Below are 24,678 nucleotides of genomic sequence, written 5' to 3'. Positions count from 1 at the left end.
GTTGCAGTCCTAATATGAAAAGCAAATGTAACATTAACTGAAGCCAGTTTGAAGCCTTCATTTTGAGATTTGACTGGTGCCATGACATTTTTTGGAACAAGACATCTCCTGCAACCAGGCACCTACTGGACTGTGTCAGCTGTCAATCACACTGGGGTCTATTCTCTGGGCTCTATTACAAAATTGACATAATGTTCTATTGTAGAAGACCTGGAACTAACAAATGAGACCATAGACTCCTTAGGAAAACATTGACTGACTCCCCCTGGTGCTTATGAGCTTCACATTTCTAAACTGGAAGACTACATCCATTTTTACATTATTAAAATATTATACATTATAGTCTATAGAACGTAAGCAAGATGCAGACTGTCAATTTGCAGTTGGATGATTAGTGTATGAAATTAGATATGAAATACCACGAATAAGAAACAGCAATGGTGGAAAAGCAGATTCTGACGATGAGGTGGAAAGGTCTCCGTTTCTGTACTGCAAATTGTGAAACCCAGTCAGGACATGAATGTGGATCATTATGTCATAGTTTACAAACTCTCAGTACAGGACAGGATCAAATAAATGATCAACTTGGCCGTTGGTTTTTGCCGTTTAAAAAAAAAAAGTGTCAGAGATTCTAGAGTCGAAATGAGCTGTGCTACAACTGTATAATGGAAAAACCACATAAGTGTCCACACACTAATTACTGCTCCAAAAAAAACTGTTGTATCTCTGACCGGAAAACAGTTCAAGCCAGGGACGCAGTAATTAATAATTAGACTGTAGACATGTTTTTTCACTGTCTATAAATGTTTCAGGTCAAGACTGAAATGACACCCTGGAGTTTTCAAAGTAATACATGTCAAGTGGTGTTTCTACGTTTTCCATTTCAGGGCTCGCCACTAAAAGCTATTTGTATTGATTGTGGACTAATAAGCAGTTTGAGGACGGAGGCTGTTTGTGTTGATTGTAGCCTAATAAGCAGATTGAGGATACTGGCTGTCATTTTCACCTTAATGAAGGCAGGAAAAGTAGAAAAAAAGAAACACCCACCACATTCAGACTGACTGTATGAAACAAAAAAGCACTATTTAAGGACATCATTTCCCCAAGATCTAAATATCTGTTAGTAGTTCAAAGAGCAGACACACTTCTGGGGAACTAACTTAGCAGTAATGAGCATGGGAAGTAAAGTGAAGTTGCTGTGGGGGCGGGGGGTGGGGGGTGGGGTTTACTGGTAAGACAGTGGACATACTCGGGCTCGGAGAGCTCGCCGTCAGAAACGGCGGGCACCACGCTGAGCGGAGGGAACAGTGTCGGCCTGACTGCGGTGCGACCCCTCTGGATCACCTCCATCACATACCTGAGGGACCGAACAACCCCAGCAGTTAGAGACAGACTGGCCTTAAGGGACACAGGCTACAGAACAATAGGGGAAACTATTGAATTTTAGAAAAAAGAAAAAAAACTTAGACTTCTTCCCTTATGCATCAAGTTGAAAGATTCTGATTAAATGAGCTGCACTGTTTAACTGGACAGTTTTAACTGTAGTGATGGGAAAAGTCTGTTGTGTTTTTTTTGTTTTTTTTACCTTTGTTTGGGCTGTAAAACAGCAGACTTTATCTTCTCCTCCTCAAGACGCCGGCAAACCTCCTCCAGCTGGGTGAGGGGGCTGGGGGCTGGATTGGGTGGCATGGTGGGATCCTGGATGAAAGGGTGCGATGGCTGCACGTTGTTCCGCAGCTGCGTGCTGCTGACGCACGGGTACAACGAGCCCTCGTGGCCTGTGGTCCTCTTGGACCCAGTGGTACTCCTGAAATACAGAGAAACACTCAGTTTCAATGAACCCGTATCGAAGCATTATAGTGGAGAATCTACTGAATGAAGTCTGTCCAATGACTTTCAGTTTATTAGGTGTTTTTCAGTTGACCTATTAAGTTGCAGACTAACAACAACTTCATTATAATATTCATTAACGCATACACTTGGGCTCCTCATTACTCCCAAAAATACACAGGTTCTATATTTTTGCTGTTAAATGTTTTTCTTGCTGGGGCCTTTTTCCTCTGTGTACCAGCTCCTGATGTTATTTCAGGGTCAAAGGCAGGAACTGTGGCGCAAAGTACAAAGCGTCCAGAATAGTTTGAGTCAGATTCAATAATCCGGGTACATGCAATAATAATTTGACTTCCAAACACATTATCTGGGTCCTTTAGTCCGACTTAACAAAATTCACCTTAGTACAATTTCAGTCAGACCATCATGATTGCGTGGTTATAGTCAGACTAACCCAAAATCACAAAGTGTGTGTGTGTAAGTTATGCTTCAGAACAAAGCTCACTGTGTTACAGAATTTAAAAACAAAAGGGAGCATTATCACATGAGATACCATCAGAATATGAATGACTAAACTCTAAAAGAAAATGTTTTAATGCACCATTGCAACTTGAATTGAATAGAACATGGACCAGTTAAAATAGAATTGATGTACTTAGAATTAGAGAAAGAGTGGGATATTAGAGAATAGATAGAATGATGCAATTGCAGCCTTTGTGATTTACTCATTGTGTAGTGATTCCTACTTCAGAATGATTGAATGTTCCGCCCTAATAATTAGCCTCGCTATCACAAAGGAGAGGAGCTCAATGAGTAACAATTCAGAACGAGCGCAGCAACGGTTGTCACTGACCCGTACGCGCTCCTCTTATGTTGAACCATCTCTTTCTGTCCCTCCATCAGCCACAAAAGGATCTTGTGGTTTTTCTCCACGTCCTCTCCAGAGCCCAGCATGTCATAAGGCCGCATGTCCTCACCTTTCTTGTACACTCTTTTACAGTGCAAGCCACCTTTGCTACTGTAGAACAGAAGAAAACAACAAATAAGAGGGGAATGAATAAAAAAAACAACAACATGTGGGTGCATTCATGCCTGTAATGAACAGGAACAGTAACTAACCCTGTATGCTCAATGGGGTTAGATCCCATGCCATCTGCATAGCTGCGAGACTTTGATGCATAATGACTCGTCTCCGCGCCCCAGGAAAAGCTGCCGTGCACACGCACGGCTGCGTCAGCCTCCACCTGCTCTCTGGGCTTCCCAGTGCCCGCATGGTGGGTATGATGCATGTGTTTGTGGTGGTACAGGTGACTGGATTCTCCCTTCGGCCCGTGCCTGGACGGATGTTTGCCCTGGCTTGATGACAGAGACATTCCAAGTGCCGTTGCTTTCCCTCCCGGGAAACTGTCGGGTGAGCGCGACTTGGGCGAATAGCGACCTGCTCTGGGCGACTGGCAGCCGGGAGTCTTCATGACCCGCTGCACGTGGTCATCCAGGATGCTCTCGGGGTTCTCCTCGTGAGCGTCCCTCGGTAAAGCACCACTGTAGGTGATGTCTGCATAGCGAGCGTTGTAATTCTGAGGATAAACACCAGGGGGAAACCTGTGACCGGCGAATGCTGTGGCTGTGGACATGACAAGCTCATCACCGTCCTCTTCCTGGATAAAAGACAAAAGCAGCAAAAGGACAAATGTTAAGCCTGAGAGAATAAAAACATTCATGAGTTCCACTGAACATGTAAATAAAATATAATGTATCGACTGTACATGCATTTCATTTATTTAACAGGTGCATACTGTACACAAATCAACCTGCAGGTGGCAGCGTTTCACCATGTGCAAATATGAGACCTCACACTGTTACTGCAGAGGTTTAGAAGAGGACAGTGGAAGATTATTATGATACACACACAAAACACACAGCATGTTTGTGAAGTGATGTCCATTAGATTAATTGATAGAATGGGTTATGAGGTAAATATCACAAATACATCAATACCTGGACCTCTGTATCGCTCTAAAAACACTTCAAACTCGTCCATGGATCAGCACAGATCCAAAAGTATTTTTAGTGCTTAAATATGACACAAAGATAGTTCTGTAATGATTCATGTAAATAAAAAAAAATACAAAGATTTTCTCATCTTTTACTAAATATCTACTTGAAGGTTTTTAAAAAAGATGAGTGAATCCTTTGTATTATTATTTTAGAAGGTAAGCAGTGATACTCATTTCATTCATCTTCAACCACTTTATCCTCTTGGTATTGAAAACAAATGTCTACACTATACAAACTGCAGTGAATCGGTATTATTTTTGACAGACAGCGCAACTGTGATGTCATTCATTATCCGTGCGACACATCATTTTTATTTTTGCATCCTAACAATCATTTTCACAAAAACAATTAAATGAGACAATTTGTCAACAAACAAACAACACATTATGTCATGAGAAGAGAAAGATTTATGGGCGGTTGAATTCCAGCACTGCAGCATTTCATCATAATACTGTTTTGACACAGATTTTTATCTATATCAAATAAATGCAGTGAGTTTGTTTTTTTTATTTGGATATTGCTCCAGAGGCAGAGATGCACACCCCTGTGACCATCCTTTCAACCATATTAACCCGCAATCTGTATGGTTTTGGACGGTGGGAATAAACTGGATTATCCCCCGCAGAAAACACAAGACACCTCCAAGAAGAATTCCACAAAAAAAAACAGAGATTTGAACCAGGGACCTTCTTTCTGTGAGGCACCAGTATTAACCACAAGGACTGGCAATGCAGTGATGACAGCCATTTAAAGTTAAAGTCAACCAATGATTTGACATTTTACTGTTGTTGTTACTAGGGGGTGGTAGCATGCCTGTTTCTCCCAAATGTGATTTTCTCCCAGTGTTTCATAAAAAAAATTAAAAAAAAGTGGTTGAGAAAGTCTACGCAGACTCCAAATGAAATGACGCAGACCACTGCTGGATCTGCACATAGTTAGTTAGCTAGGTAGAGTGTGAAGTCCACACCATGTTGAGCTATTTAATATTAAAATAAATATTGTTATTATTGAAGAATGGGGGATGGGGGGGGAGCACTGGCTGATTAATGAGCTGTTGACTCTTATTTTCTTATGCTAAGCTGAATATTAGTCATAGAACACCTGAGAGCCAAAAATCTGCAAAAACAAAAAACACCTGTTTTCTGCATTACAGTGTGCAGCACTACCGCAGATGAGCAGTGTACAGCCAAGCTTCTTCATCTGTAAAGTTAGAAACACTTCGGAAGTGAGAGGAAGGAGAGAGGAAAGAGAGGAGAATAAAAAAACCACAGTAGGTGGAGGTTTCACTTTCATTTTTCAGCCGGTCCGTTCCCACACTTTTCGTGTCAGTTGTGTTAATAATTAAATAAACCCTGCCCGTCTGTGAGCGTGCCAAAGCACCCGAGTTTGTTATTACCCTGTGCTCTGCATCGCTTTGCTACAAAACCATCAAAAGACACAGCACAAAGAGATTCTCAGCCTGTTCCTCTGCCCACTGCTTTTCTTTTTTTTTTTCTTTCCCAGTTTCAGCCGTCCTCTAAAAAGATGCCATCTCCAGCCAAATATTTCTTGGCATGTTTTTTAATAACTGATGCTTCAGACAGAGATATCCATTTTATTTTTCCCTCTCTTTCTATGAAACCCTGATCTTGTCATTTGAAGCATATTTTTCCACTGGCTCCCATCTTGAAAATGAAAACCCTTGATAATCAATAGAAGATGCAGTGTTTGACACTCTACAGTGTTTTTCAGTTGCTTTTCTTTTATACAATAATATACCTCTAATCTGGGGGAGTGACAGTGAAAATGCATGCATGTTATTTTGTTGGACCACTGAAATCAGGTCATCCTTGAGTACAGACCTGAAACAATTACTCAATTAATCGATTCATGGAAGATTTCTGATTGTTTCAGCTTCTTAAACGTGAATATTTTCTGGTTTCTTTGCTCCATATAACAAAGAAACCATTAAACTGAATCATTTTGGTTTGTGGACAAAACAAGACATTTGAGAACCTCATCATTTCCAGGTTTAACACTGGTCAACATTTTTCAACGTTTTCTGACATTTTATAGACCAAACGATTACTCCATTATTCGAGAAAATAATCGACAGATTAATCGATGATGAAAATCAACAGCTTGATTCGAATGCATGCACTCACTTTCTGCTAAACCCTCCATTTCTATTTCACACAATATCTTTGGATGTGTCTCTGTGCTGACTTCTTCCGTGACACTGTGTCATGCAAATGTTTTCATTTGAATCCGAATACTCCTAACGAGTTCGAGGGAAGCGAACAAAGCTAATATTGCATCTTCGAAGGATTTCTATCATGGGATTTTGCCGGATTCACTCCACCTCTGCATAAATAATGTGAAATTAGCATATATGCATGTCTTTGCATATGTATTGTATATGTGCATATACAATAGGGTTATATATACAATATAAGTGCCTAAAGTCAATGTTTGTGCCAGATGCAATGAAGGTTTTCTTTAATATATCCCATTCATAAAAGCATGAGGTCACTGTGATGTTGATTTCGACTTCAACCACCAAAACGTATTCAGTTCGATCCTTGATTTCATGTGAATGCTTGTATTGAATCGGAAGGAATTCCCTCAACGTGTCGCAACACATTTTGTAAGATCTGAGTGACCTTGACCTTCGACCATGAAAATCTCATCAGATGATCTGAGAATCCAAGTGAACATGTGTACCCGATTTTTAAGAAATGTGTTGTAAGCCTTGACTTTCGACCACCAAAATCTAAACAGATCATCTTCCACATGGACATTTGTTCCAAATCTGAAATAAATCCTTTAAGACAGTGGTTCTCAAACCAGTACCACCTGATAAAATATTGAGCTCTCAAAGTTACACCATTATATTACAACATTAAAACACACAGTGGTGTAAATAGTCCAAGCAAAGTCAGCTACAGACCTTTCACAGGAGGCAGAGATATACCCAATAAGATCATTTGCTCTCTCATCATCCTCCTCTTCCTCATATATACTTCAGACACCGGTATAGGGACATTAGATTAGATCATTTTCAATACACTCTGGTCAAAATTAATCAGCTCCCCTCCGACCACATTAGAGCTGAAACGATTAATCGATTAATAAATTATTAATCGATTACTAAATTAATCGACAACTATTTTGATAATCGATTAATCAGTTTGAAGCTTTTTTCATGATTAAAACAAGATTTCTGATTGTTTAAGCTTCTTAAATATCTGGATAACAAATCTATCATTAAAAGTCAATCATTTTGGTTTGTGGACATAACAAGACATTTGAGAACATCATCATTTCCAGGTTTGACGAAACACCGATCAACATTTTATATGGTTTTCTGATTTTTTATGGACCAAACGATTCATCGATTAATCGAGAAAATAATCGAAAGATTAATCGATTATGGAAATAATCGTTAGTTGCAGCTCTAGACCACATACCCCAGTATATATAGTCGAACAGTATCTCTGATTTTCCTTCAAGTACCACATGTTTGGCTTTGAGGTATTCTTGAGATATTGTGCTGTATTGGGAAGATACAGCACAATACAGACAGGCCTCTGGCTGTCAGCAGACAAAGACATACAGAGTACTTCAGCTCACAGGGTCTTTCAGTCATTGGTTCACTAATGCGAATGGCACTCTGCTGCTATTGTATATGAATTGTGACCAGTGTGTATCTGGACTACAGCGCCCTTTGTTGCATAGGTGACAGAACAGTGAGCTACATCCTCGTGATGTTTTTTTCCCCCTCACAGTAGTGAAATGATAACCTGATTGATGCGTCTGTTTTTTTGTTTTGTTGTTTTTCAATACCTCCAATGTTATGGTTACAGAGCTGAACCCCAACCACATGTTTTTTTTCCAGATGCAGAGCGTATCACATGACAAAGGCTGTGAGTTCTCTCTTGCCTCGAGGTTTAATAAAGCAAACCTCAGTCTGTGAGCCGGCAGCTTCTCTCCTTTCAGGAACAAGCCCACATAAACTGTCTGCCTTGAAACTTAATACTTGGCTTTGTGCACTGACCGAGATTTCATTTGTGCTCGCAGGGACTATTTCATCACCGTTCAAGTGACATCAAACGGGGCGTCATACTGTTCCCGGCTTACAAGTGGGCGCAGGTGCTTCATCTGACTGATCAACAAAGCCCAAGTGCTGACAGGCCAAAGACAGAATTCTCCAAATGACTGATATTGGGTTTTTTATTCCTATTCAAATGGCTGGCCTCATTTACTTTCATGAAGGCCAGTTAGATTTAAGTCCGTGAAAACTTTAAGCCCAGCAGCCAGCAACATATCTCTCTTTCTGGCTTAGGAATAGGCTTTGGTTTTGCCTACTGATACCCCTGAACCAACAGCCTGATTTCATTCATCTCTGGTCACACTCTGTTAACAAGGCCACAGCAATTAATCAAGTAGCTTCTAAATTATGAATATTTTCTGGTTTCTTTGTTCCTCTTTAACAGTAAACTGAACATCTTTGTTTGTGGCCACAAGGGACATTTGAGAACCCTGGCATTGTGACATTTTTACCCCTTTCTGGCATTTCATGTAGTAAATAACAGACCGATGAATTGACAAAATAAAGCACCAGATTTATCAGTAAAGAAAACTAACATTATGATTATCAGCCTAAACTTTTATTTAAGACTGAGGATTAAAAATGATCAGCTCCAAGCTCAGTTTTTCCAAGTCTGACGAAAGAAAGCTAAACATATTAAATCAAGTATTTCCTGCTTCAAACTCCTCAACATGAAGACTTGCTGTTTGTCATATTTTAATGTCAAACAAATATCTTTTAGCTTTTGTATTGCTGGTCATATACAGAATAGACTATTTTCGGAAAATGGATTTATATATTTAAAACTACTTCTCTGTGTAGTTGGGGCTTTAATACAGTGCATAGTTACCACTCTTGGTGTGAAGCTAAAGTGGTTGTGGTCTCCTGGTTTCTGTGCATGAACAGTGTTTTTTGTTTAGGTGAATATTGTTAAAAATGGGTGTTTTGTTGAGCTTCCTCATGTGCTAATGATGTAGTACAGGATGTCTATATTGACAAAACTGGATGTGCAGCACTCACTTGCCAGGACCCGGATCTTTCTTACTGTCAGCAGTTATTTTCTTCACAGAATAAAAGAGTCCCTGTAAACTCCTGAGTGATGCTGCTCTTTCACATTTTAAACAAAATTAATGACTGAATGAATCAACGGCTATGATTGTGCTTTAAAGAAAACAAAAAAAGCAAACGTACCAACTGAACTCTCTTCAGTCGCTCCTCCAGTTCTGCTTGATCCTCTCTCTCCTGCAGCACGGCCTCCAGTCTGTTGATCAGCTCTGCAGCAAACCTCTCCGGCTCCACATGAATGTCCTTTGGAATCCGGTTTGTGCGCTGCAGGACAAAATGTCAAACTGTAAGTGTTATCAGTGACTGCATCACTGCCAGTTGCACATGGGTAGTTTTACCACCAATACTCTTTATATCCATACATACAGGAGATAGATAGATACTTTATTCATCTCACAGAGAAATTCACAATATATAGTATATCACAGTATATAGGCCTTGTAGGCCATATACTCATATACTGTAATTACATTTTGGTTTTAAAATAATATAAAATAATAACAGTCCAGCTATTAGAAGTAACCTGCAACCATACTCCACACTATAAACCATTATTTCTGTCTGAACCCGACAGAAAGCCCCAGAGAGTATGGATCGACCCCAACCTGAACCAAAAATGCATTCTGTAGGTGGTTGTTAAGCTTTATTTATTGTTATGGCAAATGACAAGTTATCATGACATCACATAGGTCAATCACTCACTAGTTTCTACTTATTATCACTTTTCTACTACTATTTATTAAATGTTTACACTGTTGTTTTTCAGTGAAGCAATTTCATAAACCATGTGTTCACTAAAAGAATTTCAAATTACAAGATGAAACCTGACCCGAGCCTGAAAATCATTTCTGGACCCAACTTGATATGTTGCATCCTAATGGGGTGGGGTCGCGTGGTCTATTCTGTGTAAACGGCAGATTTTCTACTCAGCAACTATTAGTTGTTAGTTACTTAGTTAAAAAAGAACAACTAACAACAAACAACATTTTTGAAAAGTAGGAGTTCTTTCATCAATCCATACTACTCATGCTCCATTTTAGTTAGAAAATCCTTTAAAACCTTTAAAACTTCCTGATTGGTTCTTTTCAGCCACAACTCGACCATTAACATGTGAATACTCATGTGTTTTTAAGCATGGGGGGTGTGATTGCATACAGAGCGGATTATTTTTTAATTATTTATGGATGTAGTCTAGGTCTAACGACGATGTGCGGCTCTTTTTCTACAGATTTGATCATGGATAAGTGACAATCCAGACTAAAATGCTGCCAAATCTGTCCAGGGAAGTGTTTTTTTAGTCTATTACAAACTATTATGTTTTAGGAGCAGTGTGGACGACAGGCGGAACGGTGACAGAAGTGTGGATGCAGCAAGAGCCACACTTCAACATTAAAAATGACTGACATCGCCATAGCATAAACACAGAACTGTACCCATTTGATAAAAGTGCTGAAAAAAATCATTTTCAGGAAAAAAAGGGGGAGGATAATAAATGAGGCATGATTTTTAAATCTCACATGTAATCTCATTACTGCGGAAATGAGTGACATTTATTTCCTCTGCTGCTGGCACAAATTACTGCACTGCAATCATGACAACGTAAAGCTCTTAACTCCAGATTTAGAACCAGTTTGTGATTTCCAAAAAAACAAACTGACATTTATAAAAACGACCTAAAAGCCATGTCAATCTTCTTATTGCCAGCGAAGTGAAGTCCTGATTAATTTGTTGGGGCAGAGAAACTTGAAAGTTATGCTTTGGGGATTTGTGCTCTACTGTACAGCCAATCCATGCATTCTAATAGGATGCTGCGCGTGGGGTTTTAATTTGACTCTTTACTCTGTGGCCTAATTAGGGCTGGGGTTTTCCTACCAAGAGACAGCCTCAGCAGCAAAGGGAGGCATCAGGCTGTCACAGGGGAGGATTCATGTCTGCCAGGCTTCAGCGCATACAGCTTAGGAAAGCATCAAGCTGCATTTAGACAGCCTTCTCTTTCACCATCAGCTATTCTTACACTCCCATCACAGGCCCTGCGACACAGCACAGCTTAAATATGCACATCTCCAATGGTGCAAGCTGAGGAAAACGAGGCAGAGACAGACAGTTAAAGAGAGGGAGAGAGGTGTAGAGGCGGAAAGTAATAATCCATGAATAACTCACTGGGATATGAGGTAGTGGCACTCGCCCATTTGCTTTGGCACTTTCGTGCATCTCCCGGCGATGCTGTTTGCGGTATCTGTAGGGTGGCGCCCCATCTCTGGAAAAACCAACAGAGATTGTCATAAAAAACCTTCCAATGAACAAACACACACACGCAGGCTTTTCACTGTATGGTGCCTAAAACTGACTGCCTAGTAAGTCATGGATCAATCACTACAGCGGGACAGGTATTCCCTGTGTCAATCCTGCACCACAAAATGTCTGGATGATTACAGTTACATGTTAACACATCCATGAGTCCATGAATTCCCTGTGGAATCAGCCATACTGGGGTTTGCACTCCTCCTGCAAAACCCAGTATGGCTGCAAAAGCTCTGGACCAATTAGCTGATAACAGCCTCTAATTCATTCAGCTTCAAACACTTTTTTGTGTCCAGTTGTGTTTGAAGTTTTCTTTGGACTTAATTCCCCCAGCGCAATCACTGCACCTCGAAAACATAATTTTTTCCTCCCAAAAAAATTGCCTTTCACTGGTACAGGCAATTAAAGGAAAAACAAAATGATTAAAGTGACTCCATGTAGTGAAAATGAGTTGCATTTAGCTCTTCTGCTTGTAGGGTAGATAATATGGATTTTTGTGCAACCAATGCCAATAAGTATGAATAAATCAGGTTTTTTTTTACAGTTTATCCAAATACTGTACATAAAACTTCATCAGATTAAACTTTTTAAAAGCAATTCTCCATTGTGACATCACGGCTAACCCCAATTACCACTACTGCGCAAGTGCGTCAAGGACAGAAAGGCAGACAAGACAGCAGAAGGTGCAGCAGCAGTTTTGAGTGAAAAACTTCGAAAAATAATGCGATTATGTTGATTATTAAATTTGTTGCTGACAAATTTCATAGTCGACGTAATCATGAGTAGTCGACTAATCTTGGTGGCCCTAATATTCATAAAGGAAAGGAAAAAAACATGTGTTTTGTTCACAACAAATAAAGATCTTGTCTCATGCTTGTAGACAAGGTCAGAAGTTTGGATCCCCATTCAAATACATTCTATGTAAGATTTAAGAGAGTGATTTTCGGATTTCTAATTAGTAGAAGACATTCTTACACCAGTTTGTATAATGAGGAGATGGAACGTTACTAGCTGTTTCTGTTGTAAGGTTTTAACACAAGAGAAATGGAAACAGAAGCGATATTGAAGCTCATTAAACCTCCTGTTTCCTTCCTCTAACAATGTAAACTTATGGCATGGCTTCCTTTGAAATAACAACTGGGAATAGTTAGAATAAAATAGTTTCTGCCTTTCACTGTGATGATAAAACAATATTTCTGGTATTAAAACTTGCAAGAAAAGTGCATATGTATGCAAAAAAGGGAAAAATGTACATACACACTGCTGTCGGTGAGGGACATTGTGTCTGCGTCACTGGACATACTCTGCTGCTCGCTGTCGTTGGCACTGGTGGCAGGAGCCATAGTATCAATGGTGTTGATAAAGTAAGGGTTGATGGACTCCCGACATGATGTGTGCCTGGAAACACAGAAAACTCATTAACTGAAAATATACCACAATGTGACAGCACCTGAAATGTTCACAGTTATTATTTGTCAGTACATCCACGCATCCACAGACTGGACTGTACATCAAGTACAGTCAAGCACTCAGAACAAACCCCAAACTCAAAACGTCACAAGAGGCTTTTGCCTGTGGCACAACATATGGAAGAAAGATGAAAATGCAAGACAGAAGGAGAGCACATACAGTATAAGGACTAGGGCTGTCACTTTTAGATCAAATAAGGACATTAAAAACACAGCTCAGTTCAAAATATACAGCCTAGAAGCGCATCAGATTGACAAAGATAGACAAAGTGATTGTTGTGTTAATTGCAAGAACTGACAGGTCACTGTACATGACCTCTGGGTTCCATTTCCCTCCCACAGTCCAAAAACATGCGTTTAATGGGACACTAAATTGCCTGTAGGTGTGACAATGGTTGTTGCGTCTCTGTATGTTTGCCCTGCGATGATCTGGTGACCTGTGACCCTGCCTTTCATTCCGTGTCAGCTGGGATTGGCTCCAGTGACCCATGTGGACCCTCATGTGGAGGATAAAGCAGAAGACAATGAATGAATGGATGTTTAGTATAATTTTTCTATTTTTGTGCCAATCGCATGAAGCCTCCAGTCTGTCTCAGAATTTCTTTAATTCCATTTAAACCCCTCACTGTTTGTCGTCTCCTTGTTGTGTCTGTATCTAGGTTTACTGGTTGGTTTTTTTTTGAGTCTCCCAACACCATAATTTCCATTAATTATTTATTTAGAGTAACACTTAGTAGGCTGTCAGTATACTCCACTCTAATAAACATGCAATGAATCTGAATTTGCCTTCTAACGATCATTACATTATCAATAAGTCTGTCAGTAATTTTCTCGATAAGTCAATTAATAGTTTGTGCAATAACGTGTCTAAAAATTGTAAAAAAAAAAATATGGACAATGAATCCTTTGGTTTGTCCACATAGTTTTCCATTTCTTGCTGTAGCGGAGTAAATAAAATAAAAAACGGTAAACACAACAAAATTATAGGGAGGTTAGTTGACATCATTTACATTCTCAGTCATTGACTTTGCTGAACACATTTCTTACAGGGCTTTGTATACATGAATTATAGATGTAAGGCATCATCTTGTGTTTTTATTATTCAAATTGGAATTCCCTGACGCATTTATCCCGAGCTTTTCCCCTTGTTAGGAATTCAGCAGCCGAGTTCACCACGAGACCTTTGTGACCAACTGACTTTCATTAGCATCTGCACTCAGAGAACTGTGAATAATAATAAACAGAGGAGGTTGGTGATGGGATGAGACAAATAAATTACAAAAAGGGAAGTCGATACTGCAGGATAGATAATATCCTGTCCCCAATTAAACATATTTTGTAAAGACTTACTGATTTGAAGAGTAAAGCACAAAAATATTCCAATTTGAACATTATCATGACAGCTTAAATAAATGTGCTTTGTTTAGGGCTCAGCAATGTGTCAAATAACACTATTCATTGCAATATACTGTATTTTTCTTCTTTATCAAAGATTTAATATACATCCATATCATATGTATGCTTTGTGCAAACATATTTTCATAACAAATTAAGGGTTAAGGTTGAAAACCAACATTCCCAACACTTTATTGCAATAATTATCCATATCCACTGGTTTGACTGGTTTTATTGTAATAATGTTTTTTGGCCATATTGCCCAGCCCTCAGTCTGTACAGAATTATTCACATTACTCAGACCACATTTCGTCCAGATATGATCCAGATTACAGATTTGGTTGGCAATTTGACAATTGACAATTTCACTTTTAACATGGAAAGTCCTATTGAACAAGTTCACATGCGTTTATATTGGCAGATCAGGATGAATTTTTGTCAGGCTTATGTACAATGTATAAAGATGTGTTTGACTAGACAAACGAAAGATAGATACAGTAGACAGTAGCTGGTCTGATTCTGGTCAAATAAGTATTTTATCTGATTCCACTGCCTGTACAGCTCTGTCTTCACTTAACTTAAGCTGCATAGCGATTTATCTTTGAGGGTATTATATGACTGGTATGACTTCCTGTCTGTCCTCTGGTGCTGCAGTTTGACCTCTGAAAAATGACACCTAACATGTTGTTATTTAACATTTTTATTCCTGCAGGTGACCTTGATCCTCTGTTGAAACCCAAACCCTATTATATACAGTATAAATAGCTGTGCAAAACCAGCAATGACATTACATAAGTGACCCCAACGCCACTTTGCATTCATGATTTCATCATGATTTCAAGGTCTGAACTAAATAGTGTGTAGTGGTATTTGTATGTCCAGCAATATTTGGTATCATATTCACGAAACGACTCTGTAGCACATATGCCAGGCCTGTATGTGGTGCTGTAACGCTGCTATAGCAATACGAAAAATAAATGGAGTACGTAAACACAAAGACAGAGAGACAGAATGAACCGAGACAGAATGAACCAAGCCAGGGCGACGAAGGAAAGAAAATAAAAGTTATCATAAAGCGAAATAGATCAAACAAACTCCAAACACAAGAAGAAGACGACAGAGACCAAGATAACAACAGCGAATTCAAGTGCAGAGAGGTCGAACTACAAAACCATAGTTTTTTTGTGTTCAAGGGTGGTGTTATCCTACTCTGGGACTAGTTCTTCAAAAGCAGCATTTCAGTGCTCCCGAAATGCTCGTTCCATGTGGCTAAAAGGCCAATACAATAAAAAAAAAAATTTCCTGAAGCGTTTTCGTGACAGACTACCAATGGAACTTCTCCTTCGCAACTGGTGTAATCGCCATCCTCTGAGTAATGTCTTATCTATCAATGAATTCAAGGAATGTCTGTCTGCTCCAAGGTGTAAAGGTGGCGAGGACGTCAGTGTGACGAAGTCGGCTTCTCATTTATGTGGATAATTATATGTAGATGCACTGATAAACGGAAATCAACATTTGTATTGTGCCTAACAGATAGCAGCATTACACACTTAAGGCTATGGACTCAAACATTTTAAATATCAAAAAGAAGGAAGGAATGTGTGTTTAGACCAAACAACTTATCACAACATTCCTCTGTCGTGTCAAAGTTACTATACAAAGCACTGAAATTAGGTCAAAAAGACAAACTGGATCAGTAGGAATTACGAACGGCAACAAAATGCAAATGACTCCACGTCACAGGAGGAGTAAGAATGATTAAGTTAACCTCAACCTTGGCACTGTATCAAACTACAGGCACGTTGAATAACGCTAATGTTGCTCGACATTAATCAGCAGCAGGGCTTGGCGAGTGTATGACGACACTGGTAATTGCAGATTGCTGGCATTCAACACGTGTAAAGCGAGGGAGAATTTTTCATGTAATGTAACAAAAGAAAAACTGGGGGGGGGGAGCCTTTCTGTTGCTGTAATATCAGCTTTGTCGAGGAGAGGGAATTAACCAAGATTAACAAAGGATTATTGAATCTACTTTGATGCTTTCAATGGAAAATGAACAGCATGAGGAAGCACAGATGCCACAGATACAGTTGACTGCATTACATAACATTAAAGCCCAACACGGTCAACAATAAATGTCCAAAACTACCAGTATTTGAGGCATTTGCCAGCTGTCTGACATCAATCACAATCAATATCAGGAAAACATCAATACATGGAGAAAAAGCAACGCTTGCTGCCTTATTGATTTTGAATCAGTATCACTTACAGTGTCTGCGATTTAACAGATGTATTAAAAAGGAGTGAAAGCGGGTCGGAGAATGTTTTTTTCTAAATGAACAAAAAGACATTTCTGCTGCTCGCCGCAGCTCTCAAGCACAACAATAAGCCCAAGTGTGGTGATGTCAGAGAGCAGCATGGGATAGTGGGAATTAAGATTTTTCAGCTATTTGAATGACAATATTTTCTGGTTTCCTTGCTCCATTAGACAAAGAAATCATTGAAACTGAAAAAATGTGGGTTTCTGGATAAACAACATTTGAGAACATTATCATTACGAGGTTAAGGAGACAACACACTGCCAAACTTGTAGGGGCTTAATAATTAAAAGGTTGTTGGATACAACTATAGATTTCTATAGATTCTATAGAGAGTTGGGAATGTTTTGTCCATTGTAAGTACATGTTGTTTGTCGATTATTTAAATGGAGAAATGTTACATTACATCTTTTGATAAGAGAGGTTGAAGAGGGCAAAGATTACTGTGCTTTCAGAAAAGCTCCTCTTCAAACAAAATGCTGTTGAGCTCTTACACTACAAAATGCCACCCAGGGGGAAAAGCTATTTCAGAATGCCTGTGCAAAAGAATAAAACAAAGAACTTCAACCTTCCAACAGCAAGTTAACTCGGATTCACTTCAAGCGCCATCCTCCTCTCATCTCAGCTGTCTCTTTGTGCTACTCTCTGACTCTGTTTTTCTTTCCCAAACTTGAGGCGGTGTGTGCAGGGTGGTGTGGGGTTTCAGGTTTATTTCTAATTCAGCAGTTTGCAGAGAAAAGCCGTTAGAAGCAGTTAGAACTGAAGAAAAGCTTTTTTTTTGATGGCTGGGGGGATTTACCTGTACTCGTGGTTGTCCTGGAATCTTGCACTGCTGGCAACTCGCTGTGGTGCCGTCTCCATGAGCAGCTCCTGGGTAAGCCGGCTGCTCGGTGTGGGGTCACACGGGGGCTGCTCCTCTGACTCGTGGTCACATCTCCACTCCTCACCTTCAATCACAGTCGACAAGTACCCCGACATCCCTTTTCCATTGCCAGAACCAGAGCTCTGATTGCTGTGCAGCTTGGGGCTCTCACCACCTGTTCGTGTATATTCCAAATAGATGTCAGACTTGAGGAATAAAGGGTAGGTGTTGTCCTCCATGATAGTCTGTATCTCGGTCTGAGCCTGGTCAAACATCGCAGGGTCAATGTGAAGCTTCATCACACAGTCTTTGATGAAGGACTTAGTAGCTGGTTTGATCTGTCTGGAGACAATCCCATTGTTGTCCAAGATGAACTTCTTATAGATGACCTTCGCCAGCTTCACCTTCTTCTCCTCGTAACCCTCATTAGCTTCTTGTTTGCGGAAGCCACTGCACGCAAACCAGAAGTTCAGCATGTCCACGCACTCCTCCTGCTTGAGGAACATCCTAAACAGATGGATACCATCCTCATCATCCAGGAGGGAGTGAAGAGATTCGGCCCACTTTAAGTAGGGTGGGGTCGGAGAGGCGCTGCCCTCCGGCTCATAACCCAGGTCCAAGTCCGGTCTCCTTGGCATAGCCACCGAAGCCTCACATTTGAGGCTCTCATTCTTTGAGGAGAAGTTACAGCACTGGCGTCCATCACTAAACACCAGCTCACCTTCCTCCCCTGGTACTGGAGGTCTTGGAGCATCCTCATTGAAGCTGCCTGCCAGGTCTGATAGGTAGCCCTTTTTGTCGCTGACACTCATAGTCCCAGCATCCGCAGACCACGTCCCCGTGGAGCACACACCACACAACGATTAGATCCAGACCTCTACGTACACCAGTACCAAATATCTCCTGCAAGGAGGACAAATATACAATGAGACTCAGTTTCATCAAATCACTGAAAGGCAGATGTAAAATATTTTTGTCATTGGTTCCGAAAATGAATAGCAAATTTACTTCAAACAATACACTCATCGAATGTCATAAAATTTGTAAAAAAAAACAACTTGTACCTCAAATTTATCTTTCCTGCATTAGCATCGGTCAGATCTCATGTGTTAATGCTCTGTCTTGTGTTTTAAATCTATACACAATACATATTTAACTAAGGCCCTATCCACACGGAAATTGAACAAAACTTAAACAATCTTTTTATTTGACTAATTGAAAATGTGTTCTGTAAATACAGCATTGTTTCAGGACACAAAACGCCCAAAATGACTAAAAACACTGTAGTACATATGCCAGGCCTGCATGTGGGGCTGTATAACTGAGAACAGGCACATAAAGCATGTAATTTGTTTTTAATAAAACAACAAAAATTGTAAATTACAATTTATACAATCACAGAAAGTGAGAGAGAATGGACCAAGCCAGAGCAGCTAATGAAGCAAATAGACTTAATGATCTACAAACACAAGAGGAGGATGACAACAAGATTGACAAAGAAAGCAACAGCAAATGCCTGAGCAAGAGAGAGGTGAGACTTTGACATCACTGTTTTCCTAAAGCATACTGTATAGATTGTATACAATAAAGTAGAAGGGTGGATTTTCCCACACTGGGACCCATTTACAAAAAATACTCTCAAAAACGCCATTTCCATGTGGATAAAAAACGTTGGCAGATTCACCTAGACTCATTTCCAGCTTAAAGGTTATATCACAAGTCAAATCACCACTACAATTTACTGTATAATGCAAACACTGCACAAATAAAGATGATTGAAAAATATGACACTAGCTACTGTAAAGCTCTAAAAATGTATGTCATTTCATCCTCATAATGACCCAAAAAAAGCAATGGTTACATGATTTAACTTGAGTAAAACATTCACACATTCACACACACAACATCTGCAAACCTGAGCAGAAATAAGAGAGTGCAGTCATGAGGCTTTTATTGTGGTTTGATTGTCTCTCAGGCAGTAGGATGAATATGGTGCAGAGTTAATGCTGTACCCTGATTTATATGCATAAGCATATCATTACTTCACAGCGCTACTCCAGTTACATCCAGATTAGTAGTAGTAGTAGTAGTAGTAGTGTGTCCCCAGTGATTAACTCACTTGTGGTTTACAGTAAGAACTCATTAACGAAACAGCCTCATATAGTGACCCTCACATTAACTGGGCAGTACTGCAAAAAGATACTGATCCTTGTATCATATGATCGGCTTATATTTCACTGCATAGGCCCACACCACCCTCACAAGGAAACATCATCTGAGGAATAAGCACTGTATGTGTGTGTGTAGTGGTTTTAAGGGGTGAATGTCTACTTCAAGGACACATCTATCATCCCCGAGCTGTCTCTCTGAGCAGAGACACAGTATTTCAGAAAATGCTGATCTACTGGGATTTTTCACACAACCATCTCTAGGTTTTAAGCAGAGAACAGTCTTTAACAGAGAAAATATCCAGTGAGTGGCAGTTCTCTGGACCAAAATGCCTTGAGATCAGAGGAGAGTGGCCAGACGGGCTCAAAATGATGACAACTAGGCAACGTCTTACAGGAGTAACTCAGGTAACCACTCGTTGCAGCAAAAGTATGCAGAAAACTGGGGCAGAACAATTTGGAAAACATAATCTCCAGTCCAATATTCAAGGGACACACAATACTGCACTTTTGTCAATATCTGTTATATCGGGAGTGCTATATACCGATATATATACTTTTTCCCTGTGCCCAACTGCAGAGGTGAAATTAACATTTTTCATACTCATATTACTGCGAATGTACATAGTAGACACATCTTATTTATACATTTTTAAAGCCAATATTGGCCCATACCGATATTGTGCCGATATTGCATCCCTACAAAAGTCACTGTGTTAAAGATTACAATCATGGAGCACGAATACATAGCACAAATAAATATCAGAAAATAAATTCACCGTAGCCATTGTTTCAATGTCCATATGAGAAACATTAATTGTAAATGGTCTGCATTTATACACCACTTTTCTAGTCTTGATGACCACTCAAAGCTGCTTTACACTAGTTTTGCCATTCACAACCATTTACTGTCGGCACATCAGCATCAGGAGCGACATGGGGTCAAGTGTATTGCCCAAGGACACATCAGCATGTAGCAAGGAGCCAGGAATCAAACCCACAACCTTGAAGTTGAAAGACAACTCCACCACGACAACTAAGCTACTGTCTCCCTACACTTGTTCAGCCCTAGAGAAGACCATCTATACACAATGGTCGAAAGCTGCAGACACTTTGTTAGGTGTCCAGCTGCTAATAAATCAATACAAAAAGGTTAAATAAATGGTTAATAACCATTTATTACTATAGATGTACGGTCACATTATACATCTAAATTCCTTCTTTATTCACAGCTCTGCACACACATGAATCTAATGGTTTAGGGATTAAAAATAAATAGATCTCCCCAAAAAGTAGGTCCATAATTTAAAAAATGAAAGGCTGACAGCTGTGTGATTTCTCTCTCTCTCTCACACACACACACACAAAAATGTTGTTTTTAATGGTTGCCATCATGTTCCCTTTAGGGCACACCCACTCTCTGTCTTGTCCAATTTACACACTCAAACGCACATTAATCTTTAACGCAGCTCGAAGAAGCGAAATTGCCAACAGTGTTATTTTTCCGCACAACCCTTAAGTGTGAGCGGCACGTGTGCATAGTGTAGAGAGAGAGAGGGGGAATGTGACGATACAAATGTTTAACACAGTCCGTGCCAAAAACAATGGCGGAGTTAAAACGCTGAGGAATGCTAATGCGTAAAGTAGACCCTTTGCTACCTGAGCGTAAAAAAGACAGTGCACCGGTGACGCGTACGAGGAGGTGAAATTGTTCGCAATTAGCAAGGATTGCTCGCGCATGAATATTTAAATTAACAGTTATGCGGTCACAGGTGCTTGTGTGTGTAATGGAGGAGTAGGGATATGAAAAGCAAGGTTAAGTGGTTCGGTGTTGCGTTCAAAGAATGTCCAATTAATTGTTCTTTTTTTTTTTTATCCTTCCCCCTTCATACTGTAGCTTTTTGAAGTGAGCCAGTATCATCACATTCATGTATTTGGCCTCCAGAAAACAGCAGCGGCGAGTGTGGGGGAGGGGTAAACAAACTCTGTACACACACACACACACACACACTGGCCTCTCCGTAGCGGACCGACAAGTGCACAACTTTGTCACACTGATTCGCCTATTAAATGACGCGCCGCAGCCGCAAAAAACTCGCCGACTTTCCTACCACGGCGACCGTAAACGCAGCCCGCTGACCGCCAGAGACGACACACAGCAGGGAACCCCAACAACAATCCCCATGACACTTAAATGTACCATCGCTTTTGCTGCTTTCTATCTCCCGACTACCGCAATCTCCGAGCGGAGCTGAGCCGTGAGAGGGAGAGGAGAGGAGAGGAGAGAGGGGATGAGAGGGAAAAGTGACATATACTTCACCGGTGAGAATCTTCTTCCTGATATCAATTGCATCGGACATTTTCGGCGACGCGACTCGGCGGCCAGCGGTGTCACAGCCGCGAAGTGGCGGACTTTAAAAGCAACAAAGAAGACAGCCGGGTCTCCGGCTCTCCCTCCATGGCTGTCTCTCACTGTCTGTCTGTCTGTGTGCGGACTGAAGCCAAGGCTTCACGGCGAGAGGATGCACAGCGCCGCGCCCGTTCACTACCCACCATTACCACTGTTTACTCCAGGTACATGTGTGCCAGTGCCACAGAGTGATTATTAATACACTGGAAAAAGAGGTCACTGTGTCCTGACATACTATTTGATATGCTCCTTTTAATCAATAATGTAGCATTGAGCTCCTGAGTATTAGAGCTGAAACAATGATGAATAAAGAATTAAAGTAATGAATGAACATTTTCTGGTTTATTTGCTTTTTGGGGGGGGTTGTGGACGAAGCTAAATTGTTTTCCAAGTTTTAAAAACATTTGAAATTTTATGGACCAAATAATCTGCAGATTAATCGATTATGAGAACAACACTTAGTTGCAACCCTATACTAAATATAAGAGCAAGAAATGGTCAATTTTTAGATCTCAAAATAAAAACAATCATCAAAATAATATTCATTATATACTAGGTGTTACTTACAGTATGTTTACTTGAAACACAACACATAAGTACTGTAAATGGGTTTTTCCACCCTTAAAGACATACAAAACCACAATTAACTCAGAAGAGAAAAAAATATTTTCATTATCTGACATTATTTGTGATTATTCAGCAACTGATATAAATAGCCTTTCATAATAGTAACATTTTAAGACATATTGCTCAGTCCTATCTAACCCTTTACACATATAACATATTGTGTTATATTTGGATGTCACATAATACACTTAAATGTGTTCTTAGGCTATGACTTTTCCATCTACTATGTAGATTTATATGACAAAACCTGTGGAGCAGAGGTAAAGTCCAATCACACATTTCCCATAATTCAGTTCAGCAGCATCTTTCATTGGATTTCTCTTGACTCGAGAATTTTCCATGTCTTTCAAAGGAAAATTAGATTATAAATGTATAGTTTTCATCATAGAAGGTATGAGTACATAAAACTACGACATTAGGGCTATGATCACTGCGATGTGATTGTGCTCTACTTGCAAAACTTCTTTTTTTTCACTGTGTAAACTGACTATTTCCATTTCTATTTGACAGATGAGTATTTTATAAGGAAGGCATGTTGGCCAGTTTATTAAATAAGCGTTGTTAAATAAACAGAATTCCACATCAGTAAAAAGCTGCTTTGGTGTATGTGTCAGTGAATTATTGATATATTTCAACATTTAAATGTGTTGTTAATGCCATTTTTTTCAGTTTTAGATCATCTAAGATCTTATTACCCCCATATTTTGAGACATTTCCATTAATCACAGAATGTGCACATTTCCCATTCGAGTGTCGCAACATTACTTGAAGGCAGAAAGTGTTTATGGAGCAGGTTCGACAACAAAGGCTGTTATGTTTTCATTCCAAACAGACCACAGTGAATGACTTCAATGGAGATTTTACACATGGTGGCAGTGCTTTGATCAGATGAATCAGATTAGCATTACACAGGTTCTTCTTTTCCTGGTAGATGGTGCATTCAAGAGGCTTTTGTCATAACATGTGGCACCAGTAAGTCTCACCCTAAAAGCTCACAAAAGAATGGAATACAAGTGATACACTTAGGGGGAACTCTCCCAGAACTTGCTATATTATACTAACAACACACAATGGAAAGTGGGACATCTGCAACTCAGCTTAACATACACATTTATACCAAGGCAACAGACTAAGACTAAGCTATGTTTTGGTGCGTTTGTGAATAAAACCATACTTAGAGAAATACCCTCGCTGTATCAACACCACAAGGCATAAAACATAAAAAAAAATGCCAATTTGCAAAATTAGAAAGAGCATTAAATCCACAACCAGCACTGAGGCTGTGAAGGAAGATATTTATTACAGCACTGTTTCAGTCGAGCTGGACATTTTACCAGCTCTATTACACACACTTGACTGGGTCATTACTTTATGAATTTGCAGTACAAAGACTAAAATGAGACCAAATGCGGCAGCAGTAATGACTGTTTCTGTGCTTTCATACCACGCAATTGCTGAGCAGGGATGTGATTTGACTGAGTCTGAGAAGATGAAAAGCATAAAATGCATATTATGATTATGTAATTACACTAAGCCATTTCAGAATGAAAAAATGGAGACATATTTCACACTACAGCTCACCACATCACCTGAATCTCTCACTCTCACATCAAGATGTTTAGGTGTGAACTATACAGAGTGTTTACAATATTCATGCCAGCAACATTAAAGATGAAAAAGACAGAGCCACGTTCCAGCATCCTCGGGGCGAATATTGATTTTGTGCCACAGCAGTGTAAACATCCTAATACTCAAATACACTTTCATAGTGTCAGTTATTTTCTCCACATATTTTGTGGTTGTTTATTTGTTGTTGCTATTTCCAGTAGGAGTTTGGTTTTACTTCCAACGCTAAAGTCAAAAGGTCTAAAATTTCTTCCAAGTGTTTCAGAAACTAACTAAACAACATGTCACATCAAAGCCTTGTATATTTCATTTCTTGATAGTGTTTTTTAATCCCTTTGAAAGAAACTGAAATTGATTGTCATTTTCTCAGAAGTACTTTTTTTGGTTTGTCTTTTATGATTGTCAAAGGATTCTGTTGGTGTATTGGACCAGACAAAATCACCTTGAAGACAGCCATTGCTGTGAAAACAGGCTGTGACA

General features: G+C 39.7%; 1 protein-coding gene across 4 annotated transcripts in view; it reads right to left on the bottom strand.

Moving 5' to 3' along the window:
- The window catches only part of axin1 (axin 1), a 41,648-nt gene that overhangs the window by 5,405 nt on the left and 11,565 nt on the right, over nt 1-24,678 (bottom strand). For 2 of the 4 annotated variants that reach the window (XM_058653974.1, XM_058653975.1), the window contains exons 7-14: nt 17,305-18,270; nt 12,581-12,721; nt 11,183-11,279; nt 9,149-9,286; nt 2,950-3,488; nt 2,684-2,848; nt 1,586-1,807; nt 1,250-1,357 (exon numbers count right to left, since the gene is read on the bottom strand). In XM_058653974.1, the coding sequence (XP_058509957.1) occupies nt 1,250-1,357; nt 1,586-1,807; nt 2,684-2,848; nt 2,950-3,488; nt 9,149-9,286; nt 11,183-11,279; nt 12,581-12,721; nt 17,305-18,179 (2,285 nt within the window). In that variant the 5' untranslated portion in view covers nt 18,180-18,270. Of the gene's footprint in view, nt 1-1,249; nt 1,358-1,585; nt 1,808-2,683; nt 2,849-2,949; nt 3,489-9,148; nt 9,287-11,182; nt 11,280-12,580; nt 12,722-17,304; nt 18,271-21,855; nt 22,009-24,678 lie in introns of those variants that run through there. The other 2 variants (XM_058653976.1, XM_058653977.1) reach the window with 2 other exon arrangements.

Source organism: Solea solea, chromosome 16 (assembly GCF_958295425.1).
Source record: "Solea solea chromosome 16, fSolSol10.1, whole genome shotgun sequence".
Taxonomy (NCBI): domain Eukaryota; kingdom Metazoa; phylum Chordata; class Actinopteri; order Pleuronectiformes; family Soleidae; genus Solea; species Solea solea.
Note: the sequence above shows the minus strand (reverse complement) of the source record. Positions and strands in the feature narration are given on the sequence as shown.